Source organism: Drosophila obscura, unplaced genomic scaffold, assembly GCF_018151105.1.
Source record: "Drosophila obscura isolate BZ-5 IFL unplaced genomic scaffold, ASM1815110v1 contig_150, whole genome shotgun sequence".
NCBI classification, from domain to species: domain Eukaryota; kingdom Metazoa; phylum Arthropoda; class Insecta; order Diptera; family Drosophilidae; genus Drosophila; species Drosophila obscura.
Window position 1 is genome coordinate 8,044,218 of NW_024542736.1, and position 15,867 is coordinate 8,060,084.

General features: G+C 48.4%; 3 protein-coding genes and 1 pseudogene across 6 annotated transcripts; 2 read left to right on the plus strand and 2 right to left on the minus strand.

Moving 5' to 3' along the window:
• Window positions 1-77: 77 nt before the first annotated feature.
• Window positions 78-3,434, minus strand: LOC111073766 (WD repeat-containing protein 36). The gene is made up of 3 exons (XM_022366254.2): window positions 2,120-3,434; window positions 1,633-2,064; window positions 78-1,568 (listed from the first exon to the last, which is right to left on the minus strand). Exons 1-3 carry the CDS (start codon window positions 3,261-3,263, stop codon window positions 394-396), a joined length of 2,751 nt encoding a protein of 916 aa, XP_022221946.2. The 5' UTR covers window positions 3,264-3,434; the 3' UTR covers window positions 78-393.
• LOC111073768 lies at window positions 3,292-6,765 on the plus strand (annotated as a pseudogene).
• Window positions 4,572-5,349, plus strand: LOC111073722 (protein matrimony-like; the record flags this gene model as incomplete). Its single annotated transcript, XM_022366190.2, has 1 exon — window positions 4,572-5,349. A coding segment is annotated over one exon (645 nt), but the record flags the coding sequence as incomplete, so codon positions are not given.
• A 2,148-nt stretch (window positions 6,766-8,913) lies between the features above and the next one.
• On the minus strand, window positions 8,914-14,537 carry LOC111073771 (neuropeptide CCHamide-2). Of its 4 annotated transcripts, none has more exons than XM_022366261.2 (4): window positions 14,317-14,537; window positions 11,019-11,099; window positions 9,464-9,690; window positions 8,914-9,393 (listed from the first exon to the last, which is right to left on the minus strand). In XM_022366261.2, the coding sequence occupies exons 2-4, from the start codon at window positions 11,092-11,094 to the stop codon at window positions 9,286-9,288; spliced, it is 411 nt and encodes a 136-aa protein (XP_022221953.1). In that variant the 5' UTR covers window positions 11,095-11,099; window positions 14,317-14,537; the 3' UTR covers window positions 8,914-9,285. The 4 variants fall into 4 exon arrangements, with proteins under 4 accessions (XP_022221953.1, XP_022221954.1, XP_022221952.1 ...); XM_022366262.2 differs by having other exon boundaries at window positions 14,433-14,530; XM_022366260.2 differs by lacking the exon at window positions 14,317-14,537 and adding an exon at window positions 11,758-12,054.
• Between the last annotated feature and the right edge of the window lie 1,330 nt (window positions 14,538-15,867).

Sequence of the window (15,867 nt, forward strand, 5' to 3'; positions counted from 1 at the left end):
ATCAGTTATCGCTGTGCACCGTCACCCAAAAGCGTAATTCACACGCCCCTAAAGCCGGTATATAGCATTGTATAGTTATATTGGGGATGAATTGCGCACAGCGAAATGGAAGATACAAGTCGGGGTAAGCCTAGTTAAAATGTCCAGTGGAGGAGCTATTGTCGATAGGGTTGATGGACAGTCTGTTGGTGTGACTGTGAACATGTGTGGTAGGCCTTCATGGTGCATTGGGGATAGAGCGTAAAACTTTGGGTTGAAAGGATTTCAATGCGTATCTTTTAAATGAGCGATTGTCCAAACAATTCAAATCTGGTCAGTTTTTATTTACAACGAAATTGGAAGAAAACACTACAAATGTGAGTAGATTTATATGGGGGTGATACTATTTAGTTACTAGTTCGCAAAGTTTCGCAGGGCGGCTACCACGCCTGTTCCGTAGATCAGTTTACTTTCGACCCTATCCCAGGCCTGCTCCTGCACACGCGAAACAGTGCGCAGCGCGCGGATCAGGTCGGGTGACTCCGTCAGGGCGAGGCCGTGCGAACGAAGAAATACGCTCAGGTAGGATTGGGCCAGTTCAAAGTTGAGGTTGGTGCTGAACATGAACTCGATGAGCTTGAGGAACTGCACCATGGCCAGAAGGGTGCCGCCGGCCTCCGGGTGCAGCGATTTGATCTCAAAGTCGATCATCGAGGGACCCAGCTGGGTTATGTGCGTCACGGCGGGATTGAAATCGCTGCTGGTGGCAGTTTCCTCCAGTAGCTGGCCGAAACTGGTCAGATTGTTGAGCGTGGAGGCTTTTAGGATGCGGGAGCTGTCTTTGTCTGAGGCCGCATTGGTCACATCGAAGCGCATCTCCAGGCCAGACACAGTGGGCAGGAAGAAAGGCGCCTGTTTCGGCGCCTTGGGTGGGGCCTTGGGCTTGTTGCGCTGCTTGATAAGCTCTAAATCCAGAAGATTCTGCCAGCGTGAGGCAGCCAGTCCGGATAAGGTAATCAGCTCGGGTGCCAACTGCTTGGGCGTCTCGTATTGGGCATCGATCGCCTCGCCCAGTTCGTCGTCATCCCCATCGATTTCCAGCTCCTTCATGCCATCCTCTAGATCCATGGCATCGCAAACGTTTGTAGGCAGTCCAACGTATGGGGCTGGCTCATGGGGGTCAATGGAACGCAACGAAATCTGATTGAACAGGGTCTTGTTGGCCCAAAGGTAGATGCCCAGTAGATTGACGTGAGCCGTGGCCAGAAAGTCGCCATTGGGAGACATGCTCAGTGAGACGCAAGGCCGCTCGACACGGAAGTGGTCAATCATGTACGAGGAGGGTATGTCCCACACCTTGATTGTGGAGTCCATGGCGGCTGTGATCAGCCAACGGCTGTCTGGACTGAAGGTGAGATCGTTCAGTTTGGCCGTGTGACCCACAAACTTTCGCACAATCACCCGCGTGTGCATGTCGATCACGTACACCTTGAAGGTCTCCAAACCAATGGCCAGCATCGAGCTCTCTCGGTGCTGTCGCATTATCGAAATGCCATCCGCCAGGCGCAGCACGGCCAGGGGCTTGTCAACTGCAGAACGAAGAGGACTTAGTGGAATAATTGTACCAATGCCCGAGGGCTGGGGAGTCCTTACCCTTTCCCTTGAAGGGCCAGAACTTGAGCAGTCCCTCCGAGCAGCCGGAAATCACGCATTGATTGAGATTGTCGCTGGCCAATCCCCGCACGGCCTTCGTGTGGGCCGGCGCACCATATCTGGCGCGATGCAGTCCCGACTGGATGTTGAAGCGCTCGATGTCGCCACTGCTGTATCCAATGATCACAAAGTTGCCGCAGTGCGTCAGCACAATGCACGTTGTCTCGCTCTCGAAGTTGACGCGGTTCTTGTTTTGGAACTGCTTCGGCACCAGGCGGTGCTCGCCCATGCGGCTCTTGTCGAACGTCCAAGTGGTGGTCTGTATGATGCCCGCATGGATGGCCGCTATGTTGTCCCACTCCTTCTCGCGTGCCGTGTCCGATGTGAATTCCAGAATCGGCGGCATGCTGAACTTGTCGAACTGAAAGCGATCTGCAAAAGGGAAGAAATTATACTTTGAATGCCTCAAAGCATCACTCTCACTCACTCTTGTGCTTGGTGGCCTTTGGGTTGTAGGAGGCCCTGCCCATACTCTTGTTCAGAGACTCGGAGAGGGTGGAAAAGACCCGCAAAGTGCTGTCCTCGCCGGAGGAGAGTATGGATACACCGGAGCTGCCATGGTAACGTATGCATAACGGCGGCTTGGTGTGCCCCTCCCGAATGCGCAACTGGCGTGCGCCCCCGTCCGGCATGTCGAAGACGAAGAGCTTCATGGAGTTGTCGGGGGAGGTGGTGAACACGACCGGCTCGCTGGGAAAGCAGATGGCCGTGGTGACCTGCTGCTCATGGGCCTGCAGCTGGCCGGCCAGCTTGCGCTCCTCCAGATTCCAGAAGGCCATGTACCCGTTCCGGCACGCCGATACCAGAATGGGCGGACCGTCCGTGCGGAATGCGAGACTGGTGACCACGCCCCAGTCCTGCTTGAAGGCCATAAGCACCTCGTCGAACTTCAGATTCAGCACGATAATGGCACCATCGCCATGTCCCACAGCCACCACGTCCAATGCAGGCGCCGGCTCTATGCAAGTCACCCGGCTCTCGTGGTGATTGAAGGTGCACACGATGCTGTTCTTCTTGATGTTTAGGATCTTGATCTGGCCCTGGCGGGAGCCGAGCACTATCTTGTTTATGTACGTGGGCGGATGAGCTACAGCCGTGATCTGGAATTCCTCCACCTTGAACGGAATTTCCAGGTACACATCCTCGCTGAAAATGTTCCACACTTTCAGCACGTTTTCGTGGTCCACGGCAATCAGATTCGAGCCAAACGGCAGCAGTAGGTGCACATCACGGTTGTGGCCACGATAGACATGGCGTATGTGTTTGCCAGCCCGCCACGCGTAGATACACTTGTTGCTCGCCGTGTAGGTGTGCAGCCTGTCGGTGGCCAGGGCCGTAATGTCGTCCGGGTGCAGGCCACTCACATGCAGCAGGCGAAAGTGGCTGGCAGTGTACACCTGGAAGGAGCGCCCGATGCAGGTGATCACCAGCGTGTCTCTGCGGCGCTGCACGTACCGCGTCACGGCGGGCACTTGGTTGCTAACATAGCCCAGCGCTCGGTTGCGGCGAAAGATCTTGCTGCTCTCCTTGAACACGGCCCGTGGCTCCGACTCGGTATTATCCTCTGTCATTCTGTTTATTTATTTTCAGTGAATACGAATGGCGCGGAATGTTTACGGACGGAGCACGTGTGGAACGCAGTGTGACCTTACCGACAAAATATTCTTCGGAATATACCGAAATATACCTTCTTATTTTTTTTTTTTTTATTAAATCATCGCTTGGATGACAGGGGTTTGATCGCAGCTGTGTTGCCACATTGATCAGGTACTGGTGTGTGACTTATTGTCCGATTATTCAGGTTCGGACGCTTGATGGATTTACAAGTGTTTTTTCGTACATTTCAACAAAAATTAATACAATTAAGCTATAATTAGCTTGTTTGCAGTAAAATAAACAATCTAGATAGTTCATTGCAGGCGCACAACAAATTGGAAAAGGTAACAACAGTTGTCAAACCTGTGGACATATTTATAGTGATTTTTTAAAGGAAGCAACCAATTTGGCCAATTTGGCAACCAATTTGGATAAGTACCATGATCTCTCCACGCAAATGTCCAGCATTCTTACCATCTTTGAGAAGCGCCTTGGTAACCTAGAGCAAACTATATTGCCCGTGTATCAGGAAACGGAGCAGCTACAGAAGCGACAGCAAAGTAAGTCCCTTGTCCACATCAAACACATATATATCAAACTGGTCACCTCCTCTTTTTCAGACCTAGAGGCAACACTCAATTGCCTGGAGAGCGTACTCTCGCACTACGATGTCTCCCAGGAGGTGTGCCAGCTTATACATCAGGGGCCGCTGGAGGGAAACATATCCGTGTTTCTGGAGGCGCTGGCCAAGCTGCGCGCCGCCATGGACTACTTTTTGCACAACAATTCGCAAAGTGTCGAGCTGGAAAATGTCACCAGTCTCTTCAACACCGGCTGCGAGGGCCTGAACCAGCACTACAGCATGCTGCTGAAAAAGCACAGTGCCCCACTGAAGCCAGTGGAGCTGCTGGATCTCATCTACATTGAAGATGACTCATCCAGCGATGAGTACACCTCCTTTCGCCAACTGTCGCAGACCACCCGCGAGGAGTTGTTCACGATTTCGGGCGCGACATGCGCGAGTACACCCACATCTATGCCACGGAGAGGGGGGATGTGGTGCTGCGCTCGCTGCAGCTGCTGAAAGATCATCAGAAGAGCAACAGCTGGGGCCACGAAGCTTTGGTGAGTACCGTAACCGAATGCAACTCTGCATTATCCATTATCTGACACTTCGTGCAACGGGACAATGTCGAAAAAGTTTCCCAGTGCGCTTGGGCACCGCCATTGCCATTTTATCAGCGTGTTCTTGCCGTATCATTGTCCAAGTGTAATTGTCATTTAAATTCAATTGTGAAACAAAATGGAGGAATGAGATTGAAGTTGAATTTGGTCTTGTACGTGGGTGTGCGACGTACAAGACCAAATTCAACTTCAATCTCACTCCCACGCTGCGGTGGAACCACCTGAATGTGAACACCCCGAATGTGCGTTGCTCCACGCCAATCACCGGCGCCTTCCGATCGCCCAACATGTCGCCCATACAGAGTATGCGCGCCCTGATGAGTCCCGCAAAGACCATGTTGGCCAAGACCTCCAAGAAGCTGCCAATGAAGAAATATATGCACCACTTGCATCGCACGGAGGTCGTAGCTCCAGTCGGGGAAGGCCCCGGCCCCGAGCGGGAGCAGAAGAGCAACAGAAGTTCGGACACCTTCTCAGACGACTCGAATATTGACGCGTCGCTGTGCCGCGAGTCGCGTCGTCGCTCCGTGATGGCCTCTAATCACGCGTACGTGTTCAATCATGGATCCAATGTGGAGCAGGTCCTCGTGCATGTTGGCCTGGAGAAATATGTGGATAATTTCGAGAGGGCTCACATCGATTTGGTCGAGCTCGCCTCCATGGAGAGGGATGATTTAAAAAACATTGGCCTGTCCAACGATGAGGATTGTAATCGCATTTTGGATGTTCTAAAAACCCTCTAAGGGATCGCCCTAAGGTCGGATCGCTGGCGCATCCAAATCTCCAACCTAAGCTTAAGATTTTAATATGTGTTTTATGTACTCCCCCAAACAAAAAATCAAATAAATCTGTATTCAAACATTCAGAGAATGGAAATTCATTTGCGTGTTTCCTTTGGCCTACAAACAAATTGATTGTCGAACTTATTGCAGAGACCTCGCCACAGCGGACGCCAAGCGGAGCCCAAGAAGAACACCTCGGCGCGTCTGCAGCAAATGTAATAAGTGGAATCTATTCCCATTCCCTGAGCTTAACTAATTCCCAAATATATATTTCCTGCAGTTTCGAGAAGAAGGCCAACAAGCTGTATCTGCGGGCGACACAAACCATTGAGCAGTCGACTGGATTCTCCATTAAGAAGGCTTCATCCCATTCAGATCACTTGACCTCCGAGGACCTGCTAGATGGGGACCAGGACCAGGAGCTGGACAAGTAGCTGGTCATGCTGCTGGGCCTGCAGCGGCTGCTCAACTGGGAGCGAGCCATTATGCACGACATAATACCGCAGTCGAAGCACAACGAGGTCTTTGCCCGTCTCGCCTTCAATGCTATCGAGCTGGTGGTCAAGGATGCGGAGGCCATTACCCAGCGCATCCTGCGCTGCATCTCACGCAAGGAGTGGACCTCGGCCCTGGGTATATTTTCCGCCCTGAAGCGTGTCATACTGCTGCAGCCGGACATTGAGCGCACATACGATCCGGCGCAGCGAGAACAGCTCACCAAGGTGCTCAATAAACTGCAGCATACGGGCGCCAAGGATTTGGAGCACTTCCTGGACGTGGTCAAGGGCGAATCGAGCACAAATATCGTCGGCCAGAGCAATGTGCCCAAGGATGCCACCGTTCACGAGCTGACCTCCAATACCATTTGGTTCATTGAGAATTTGTATGAGCACTTTGATGTGATTGGCTCCATACTGGCCCCGGATGTGCTCTACTCCACGCAGCTGGACACCATACTGATGAAGAAGGCGCTGCCTGGCGAGAAGCGCAACAAGGCTCTGCTGGCCATCTACATAAGTGAGTGGCAATGGCAATCTGTATTCCATAAATATATTTCCTCTCTATGCAGAAAAAGCTTTGGCGGAATTGAATCTGTCGATTATGAACAAGTGCGAGCAGTACAACGACCAGGCCACCAAGCATCTCTTTCGCCTCAACAACATCCACTATATCCTTAAGTCGCTGCAACGCTCGAACCTCATTGATTTGGTCACGCTGGCGGAGCCGGATTGCGAGCACAGCTATCTGGAAATGATACGCGAACTGAAGGCCAGCTATAAGAAGACCTGGTCCAAGATGCTGCAGGGTATCTACTCCCTGGACGAGCTGCCCAAGCTAGTGGCTGGCAAAGTCAAGGACAAGGATCGCAGTGTGCTCAAGGAGCGATTTTCTGTGTGTATATCGAATACATGTATTGGAACTGGCGCTCTATTAATTGTTTAATATCTTGCCAGAACTTTAACAAAGAAACAACTGCTGCAGATCGTTGGTGAACATGTGATTAGCTATCAAGATGAAATTTTTTGTACTTGGAAAATCTATGATCGTCTGTGGCTTTTGCGGTTGTACTGCTCGAATCTCCAAAAATTGAATGTGTTTTATACTCCGAGCGTGAGCAGATGGAAAGCTTTAACCAACAGGTACAGGGCTAAATATGACACAGGAAAATATAGTATGTGTATGGATTTCGTTTTCAATCCCAAGCTCCCGTCTCTACGGAAACTGAAGTTGGGTGCTTATCCATATAGCAGGAAAGGATGGCGTGATCTCGATGAACTGGAATTTCTGGAAATTTTATGCTTGAATGGTTCCGATAGTGAGAACTTTGCGGATTGCTGTAAGACAATGAAGAAATTGCGGGTTCTTAAATTACACAATATTGAAAATTTGAGTAAGAACATTTTTGAAATTCTGGTGGCAAACTGCCAGCAGCTGGAACATCTGGCCTTTAAAAGAAATTCCTTCGAATCATCGTTTACCTATGAGCTGGTCGGCCAGTTACCCAGGCTGAAACATTTGGAACTGAAATTACGCGGGTCTGTACGCGAATCGTTCATCTAGGGGTTTGATCAACAAAAAGGGTTCTCCTTTGGGTCTTGTCCTGTACGGGGATTTTCTGAAGGCACAGCTTAAAAAACTGTGCAATATTTCTACCCTCAAAGAACTCCATATGTATATCCGGAAAAACCGTCCCCTTGGCAGACTTACTGAAACTTAAGAACCTTCTTTACCTTCGCATATATATGCTAATCATTACTAATGACCAACTTATGGACCTCGTGAAGGGGCTGCCGAACTTGAAAGTTATGAGTATACCATTTTTTCGTTCAACAAAAAATGTGAACTTTGTGAATATTGTTCGTACCTGGGTGAGCGAACAGAGACAACAACGCGAGAAGATTAAAATCTGTCTCGGAAGTGCATACGGAGTGCGCAATATTTTGTATGCTAATCCTGTGGTTGAAATCATAGACTTATTTATATCCCACATTAATAGGCAAAGAACTTGACGATAATTTTTGAATAATTTACAAACATGAACTCCAATAAATGAAAATCTACTTAACTTAGCCCAATACACATGCCTATGTTTTATTCTGTAAAAATTTAAAAATTTAATCACATACATTCATATATCCCGGGACTCCTCCACTTGCTACGACACTCTCTCACTCCTCTTCTATTAAAGTAAAAGGGTATAAAAAAGTAAAAGGGTAGACAAATTGTATGATTAGTAGCTGGGCTACTATTTGTGCCAGTGTAGACGCCCATGCTGAGCTATTGAGTTAACTCAACTATCGATAGGTAACTCATGTCAGTGTAAATAGGCTATTAAACAGGCGAACAACCAGGGACTCTCCTAGAGCTTGCCCCCCCCCCCCCCCCCGGGGGGCCCGCCCCCCCCCCCCCCTCGCCCCCCCGGCCCCGCCCGCCCCCCGCCCCCCCCCCCCCCCCCCCGGTGCGCCCCCCCCGCCCCCCCCCCCCCCCCCCCCCCGGGGCCCGGGGGGCCCCGGCCGGGGGTGCCCCCCCCCCCCCCGCCCCCCCCCGCGCCGGGCCCGCCCCCCCCCCCCCCCCCCCCGCCCCCCCCCCCCCCCCGGGGGGGCCGCACCAATAAAGCGTGGATCTCAGTCTAATGTAATACGACCATAACATGTAAGGGAGTGTGGTGCAACACTAAAAATGGACTATCAATGTGACCAATAGTCTCGTATTGGCGCCAGGAAAAGCAAATTTGAATTTCTTCGTTGACTCACCTTCATAATTATGCATATTTGGTACAATGTGTTGTTGCCGTGTGAAATAAAAACCAGCGATTACTTTCATTTTGTTGCTTCTGTAGCACATTAGCTTATTTATTTAACCACTTTTATCATTATAAATAGAAACTCTTGTGAACATTTTATGGGTTGCATTGTCATAATATAACATTTATACACTTATAACGATTAATGATTAACATACATATACAATATATACTTTGCACGGCTACCCAGTGTCAGTGTGATGGGTGGATCCGTGCCGTATGGGTTATTATATTTAAAGTAAAATTACAGCTACATATGTATAGTCTTTCGCTTTCCTCGATCGTTAATAAACATAAATAATTTGTGTACTCGTATGTGTAATGTACATATAAAGATATTGAAACACGTTGTAATTGCATTTGATCGGTTTTATTCATCTGTCATCTCCTCTATATATATATATTTTTTTTGTGCACTGAAATCCTTACCAGCCCCTAAAAATTTCAGTTATTTTTTGATGCGCTCTAAGAGTTGAAAGCAGAAACATTTCTTGCGCTATCTGCGCTATTTGTAGACACTTATCGAACATTTCTATACATTTTTTGCATAGGGTATGTAGTTAACACTCATAGTAAGTTTGGTTAGTTACTTTTGTTGTCGGTGCAGGGTATGGGATGTTGGGTGCTGTGTACTCCATTGGATTGGGTGTTACTGGTGCTGATGCTTATGCGGATGGTGGTGCAGTGCGGCCATGTAGTAGTTTAGTTCGTGTCGCAGTCAGTGGCTTAGTTCAATGCATTCAGCGGGGCATCGCGGTTGAACAACTCTCCGGAGTTGGTCAGGGGATAGTCCAGTTCACCCAGACGTGCGGCCGGTCGTCGTGGACGGTTAAACTGCAAAAAGGGAAGCCATTCCGTGTTAGTGGAGCCGAACCCGGTGGAGACCCAGACGCATTACACCTACCCATGACTTCATGATTTTGTACAGGGCCTGACGGGCGGGATAGTCATCAAAGTCGCCCTCGGGCAGCGCCTGTGCCTGTTCGTTTGGCGCCAGCATGGGCAGCAGGCCATTTGGACGCACATACTCCTGCTCAGCCGCAGACTCGCCCGCTCCCGCCCCAGTGCCGGAGTTCAGGGAGCGCTTGCCGTGGCCCCCATAGCACACATGGCCGTAGGCCTGGCATCCCTCTGCAAGGGTAAAGATCGAAAATGAATTAACCATAGGCAGGTGACCAAGAAATTGCAATCGCTTCTAGCTGGGCGCCAAATCGATTTCAACTCACACATATCCAGGCATCCCAAACCCCCCCCTTATACGAGGCACGACCTGTGCGTGTGCGAGCACCTCCCCAGCGCACGACACAAAAAAACTTTGTACCATTACGAGCATGTGGGTCGGGGCAGATAGACTGCCGAAATCTTTAATCGCTCGCCAATGCTCGGGAGAGACATCTTGTGATAACCATTTGACCCACCCTGCCTGCGAGTATGCGTATTAACTTTTGACTGCTTGCTATTTTTGAATTTCCGCCCACACGGGCGAAGCAAACATAAATTTCCCCCATCCGCACTCGAGGGAGTTGTCCTTGACATTCGCACAGCTCCAAAGAGATTGTGCAGAAGGGTAGCACGGATTCCTCATGGTCTCTGGCTGACTACCGCAATGCCTCGATGCCTAGGGTAGCTTTCACTTCGACGACCTGTGGATGTCTTGCCCTAAACTCACTTTGGGAGTAGGCTACCCCCAAACAGACTACTCGTAAATGCTGTTTCAAAGGCAATCAAATCGAAAAGTTTCGGTAATTGATGCGAACTGGGATTCAGATGATCATCCAATTATGTACACACATGCATATACATATGTAAGGGCATAGCCAGCATATATAAACGAGAATATTCAATCAAAAGTGAACAGAAAACTGAAACTGAATCGCAGTGAAATGGAAATTGCACATTTTCGTATTCTAAGTTTCTGCAAGATAATGAAATAAAAATGTGAATATTGCCAATTTAGGTTTGGGTTATTATGAAACGTATTTCAGTTTCTATTGTTGCCGTTCCGTGTCTGTTCTGTGTCTTCTTCTACCAGTTTCCCCCTCTCGAGTCGTGTGCGTTGGTGCCCCCATTGCATTTTCCTGCATAAAACCCGTTTTAAGAGGTGAATGTGCAACACATGACTTCTGGTGGCACTTTACCGGCACAAGAGGAGCAGGGAAATGGAAAATTGCACACCTTATAGTCACACTGGCCCACCTTGTTGTTGCCGCAGCTGCATAAACAAAGACTCTGGGGGTTCATGTCAATGGCTGTCGCTGGAAGGACGCCGTTTGTTTGCCTTGCATTAAGCTGCAACAATTGATGCTGCCAAGGAGCGGATATGTCTGGATATGTCACACATTTATGGCTTTGTTTTTCGCTCTTAAATTGAATGCGATACATTCATGGCGATGCATTCCCGCAGCGTACCATAACGAGGCATTAAAGTTTAAACTATGTGTGGACTAGGGGCTACTCACTTTTCGCCTGGCTCTGTTGGGCGGCCAGGACCACGGTGCAGATGACAACCAGCAGCAGCGAAATGGTGGAATTCATGATAGCTGTAATATAAAGAGAATAAAGAAGGGGGGAGAGTTAGAGACAGTTCGGCACCTGTTGAGGTCTGGCAATGACAGACGGTGACGCGGTGCCGCGGTGCCGGAGGGTGTGCTACACTAATTAGGAAATCCGAACACACGACGGTAAAGAGTCAGAACTCAGCATACATATATGCATTTAGGGAGCTAATCCTGGGCTGCAAAAACTTTTTGAACTATGATTTATGTAACGCCCACACACAAACACAAACACACACACACACACACACACACAAAGACAACAAAGACAATTAACTTGAGGGCAAAGTGGCAAACGTGGAACCTCGGCAAATGTTTGTTTATTACGTGCTTTGAATTCCATTCCCAGAACAACCAAGATATTTCGAAGATAAAGGAATAAACTCATTTCATTTGCCGAGACCTGCATGAATTCTCTCTCTAAGTCTGTCTCTGTGTCTAAGTGTGTGTGTGTGGGCCTAAAACCGAAATTAAAATTTGATTCCAGATGATGCCTGATGGATTTTACAGCCCCCGTTCTACTCCCACATCAATCATGTGGCAAGTGTGTGCGTAATTAAGTTTATTAAGAACCGAACCCAGTCGCGTGTCGCACTCGGATGCGACTGCAGCTGTGCCGCTACAGATGGGGAAATTCACTCACCTCAGCTACGCGATTATTGTGCACGTAACTCCCCTTTGTTTTCCTTTCCGCTAACAGGTTGCCTTGATAAACCCTGTTTATCAGCAGCAGTCACTGCCAGTACGAGTACACTTGGTTTGAGCTTATTTTTTTTCTAATTTTATTCGCCTGCCTGCCTGTCCACAATCTACATGGGGTTCTGTAATCACAGACACGACTGCGGTTGGGGCGGATGTTTTGCCAGTTTCACTTGATCTCCGCCACCATCAGCCGAATTCTTGAGCACGATTTCACATTTTCAAGCACCCGCCAGCGACTGAGGCCGATCGGTTGACTCGTCCCGATCTATATGCCACATTGGATGCTGAACGGGCGCCCCTTACCGTCCGAGCCGTACTGATAAGCCGCGCAATCTATCCGGTAATCTGCGCGCAATCCGTGTCACGCGTGCATCCATCCAGCTCTCAGCTCCCACTCCCACTCGAAGTCGCGCCCCATTAATATTCCGATTCCTGTCGTTTGCCGGGGCTATTTTGAGGAGCTGTTCGGGCTAAATTTATGGTCGGCCGATAAGTGATTATTAATATGTAGAATGCTACTGCAGAGCAGCAAAAATCAACACCCATACCCATGCCCACACCCACGCCAGCGAAAACAATAACAGAATTCTCATTACAAAAAAACAAACATGATTACCGACGGAGGGCGCAGGGCTGACAGTGCCGACAGTACCGACAGTCGACCCCGGTTTATCAATTTTCCCAGCTATTTAGTCATCATAATGATGCCCTAATGAGATGGTTCTGTGGCGACGGGAGGAGCACCTGTCACTAATACCCGTTCGTGCGGCTTTAGGTCATCGTAAATTACATTTGAAAAACTTTCCACAGGTGCTGCCGAGCTGTGGCTAGATATGCCATGTACCCGTAGATCCCCCTCGTGCTGGTCCTGGTGTACCCCAATCCGAAACCCAATCAACATCTGCCAATGCAAAGTTCACGAACACCAGTTCGATTGGTTTCCGTGTGAAATTTTCTAATCTTCAACTGATAATCCAAACAGAACAAAGCAAAACGAAGCTAATGCTAACCAGGTCAGCCTACAGAAGCGTGCCTTTGGCATGGATTGGAGTTGGGGCCGAGCCACTTGGGCTGGAATCGATTTGAAGATAAAGAGATCCACCCAGGCGTGTGTTAAGGGGTTTAAATTGGAGCGAAAAGTGGTGCCAAACAATTGGAGTAGAAGTTTCAAGTTTGTGGATGGAAGTTTTGCCAATATGGAAATTTATCAATATTTCTGAAACACTTTCAATATTTAATTCAACAAAATTCTTCTTTTTTAGCTGCCTTTTATTTAAAATGTGCAACAAAGAGCGGGAAAAGAAAGAACTGAAATTTTCTTTAAGTAAAGTAAAGCCTCTAGATCGGATTCAAACGGAGGATAAGTATTCTAAGGGCTACTTATGTTGAAGAGCGTTGAACAAGAAACAAAATATTTGTAGTCATACTCCAATTATTTCTTTGTTTAATTAAGCAATTTAATTGTAAAAAATGTATTATTTAATTAAATATAACTTAAAATTTCCAATAAATACTTTTGAAAGCAAAACATGTTCGTTGTTTTGCTTGCTTTTAGATGTAAAATGTAAAAGTACAGCATTTAATTGAATAAATATTTGCATTTGCCTATTCATTTGTCCCATTTTGACAATTTCATTAATTTTAATTTGCGAAAATAATTATGAATTGAATAAAGATAAAATATGGAAATGCAAAAGCTGCACAAACGTAGTGCACTCAATTTAATATCATTCAATTCAATTTAGAGTTAATTACCAACTTATTTAGCGCTCAAACTCAAAGGGAAAACATTAAGAATTTAAACATTTATTAGATGTAAACTGGCTAACATTTGAAATGCTTCTGCATGGGGAATTGCCATAACTGCTTCGACTATAAATCACTGTAAGTCAATTAACTAGCTAGCAAAACTCGGGAAAGGAGAGTTCCCAAATCGAGTTAAAGTTACTGGGGAACAGCAACAAGTCTAGCATCAGCATCTGGCTGGCTGCTTGGCTGCTTGGCTGCTTGCCTGCTTCTACGGCTATGCATGATTTATACAGCTGGCACGATGTACGAGTAACTGTTGACTTTCAGCAGGAGCAGCTCCACTCATCTCTCAACTTGGTCTTGGGCAAATGAGGAATTTGATGCCGTTTGCTAGTTTCAACTTTGGCAGCGGGTACGCACGGCCCGCGGCTCTTTGGAGTGGGAGTGGGAGTGAGAGTGTGGGGTGCATTATGAAAAATTAATCAAAGCGGATAATAGACGTCAGCCAGGGCCAGATGGGGGAAGGGGGGTGGGCCACTCTGGGCTGCAATTATGAGCCTTAATCTAATTTGATTCAATTAAATTGAACAAATAAACAAAAAGGCAAGCACACGCCTGGCCCCAGGCCAAATGCAAATTAGTTGGTTCCTGGCAAGCGGTTCCGACAATTAAAGCAAACAAAAGTATCTCAGCTGTGATCGGGCTTATCTTATGGATTAGACAGGCCCATCTTCGTGTGGGCGCTACTCACCAAGTGTTTTTAATGAGTATAAAGTTGGGAGAAATTTTCCAATAATTTTCTTTCGTTCAACACAAACTTTTCACTTGTTTGCCCACAGAATAGATTCGCGCCGAGGGAACACCTACTTTCACTTCACTGGCCAAAACGACTGACTTGCTCCTTCGTCCTCCTCTCAGGATGTCTCTGCTCGGCGGTATTTGGTGTTGGTGTTGTGTGTGGCTCGACTGCAGGCCGGAGTTCTTGTGATGCCGCCGGACGCAGACGGGCCAGCTTTATACTGCAAGACGGGGCGCTGGCTGTCTGTGTGTGTGCGTGGGTGCGAGCGTGTGTGTGGGCTGCCGCGTGCCAGCCAATCAGAAGCGACCTGAGAGCCGAGTGTGCCGCACGAAGTGCTCGCTGGCAGCGGGTGCCTAGATGTATGCAATGGTATTTTGGTCGTTGCGAATGCCATGGGTGGGGTTTCGGATTGGCATTGGGATTGGGATGGGCAGCGCGTAAATGCGTGGGAGTATCCAAAGAGCATTTCCTTTGAGCCATGGTCAGGGCAGGGCCGGGCCGGGCAGGGATGGGACTGCAAATGGAATAGGACTGTCCCGGGGCACGTCAAATTAGCAACGCGCTCAGATTTATTTGCTCGGGCCTCTGCCACCGCAGAGCTGCGTGCGCGTCAATTGAACAGATATGAATACATGAATGAATGAATGAATTTTGCACCTGCTCTACTTGCCACTCGCCGCTGCTGACGTAGATGCCACAGTGCCGTGGGCCCAGTGCACTGTGAACCCTACCGTACCCCCACAGATGTCCACGTGAGGTGCTTTTCAATTTTCCCCTAGCTCAGCATATTTGGTGTAAAGAAAATCTCATTTGCATATCAACAGCGGCCGCAAATTGATTTGCTAATGACTTGTTTACAACAATTACCCGACTCTGCGATAGCCTCCCACCAGTCCTCCCATCGGCTCCCCATCTGCTGTAATCTATCCGGCGAACTCTCCTCCCTGTTGCTGCCCAAGCCCCAGCCCACAGCCACAGCCACAGCAGCACTACCGATTCCAGGAGCCGCCTGGCAGCTTATCGCCTCGCACCAAAAACAAATTACACGATAAGCAGCTGACGCTGCTCCGCAGAGCGATCAAAATATTTGACAACAAACATGTGAATTACGGGTAAGCTCCCACCACCTATGTATGTGCGAGGGGCTTCCTCGCCAGCACTCATCTCTCCCCATGCTGCAGTCCGTTGAAGGTGCATCATCCGAGTGGACTTTCGACCCATTCAGCCAAATACATTGAAGAGCTTGCTCCCTGACTTAACCCGATTTTTCCCAGAAATTTAACAGAGAAACAACAACAGCTTCATAGCGGATCATGAAAATAAACAAGTTGATGCCATCGCTTTGTTTTCTCTCTAAATTCGACTACAAGTAGTACCCGAAACACTTTTGCACATTGGGGATCCCCTGAAGTAATTAAGACTCGAAGTTTACGAGTATGCGATTTGACGTGGATGACTCTTGAACTGTATTCAGAAATATGTAATACCAATATGTATATGTCC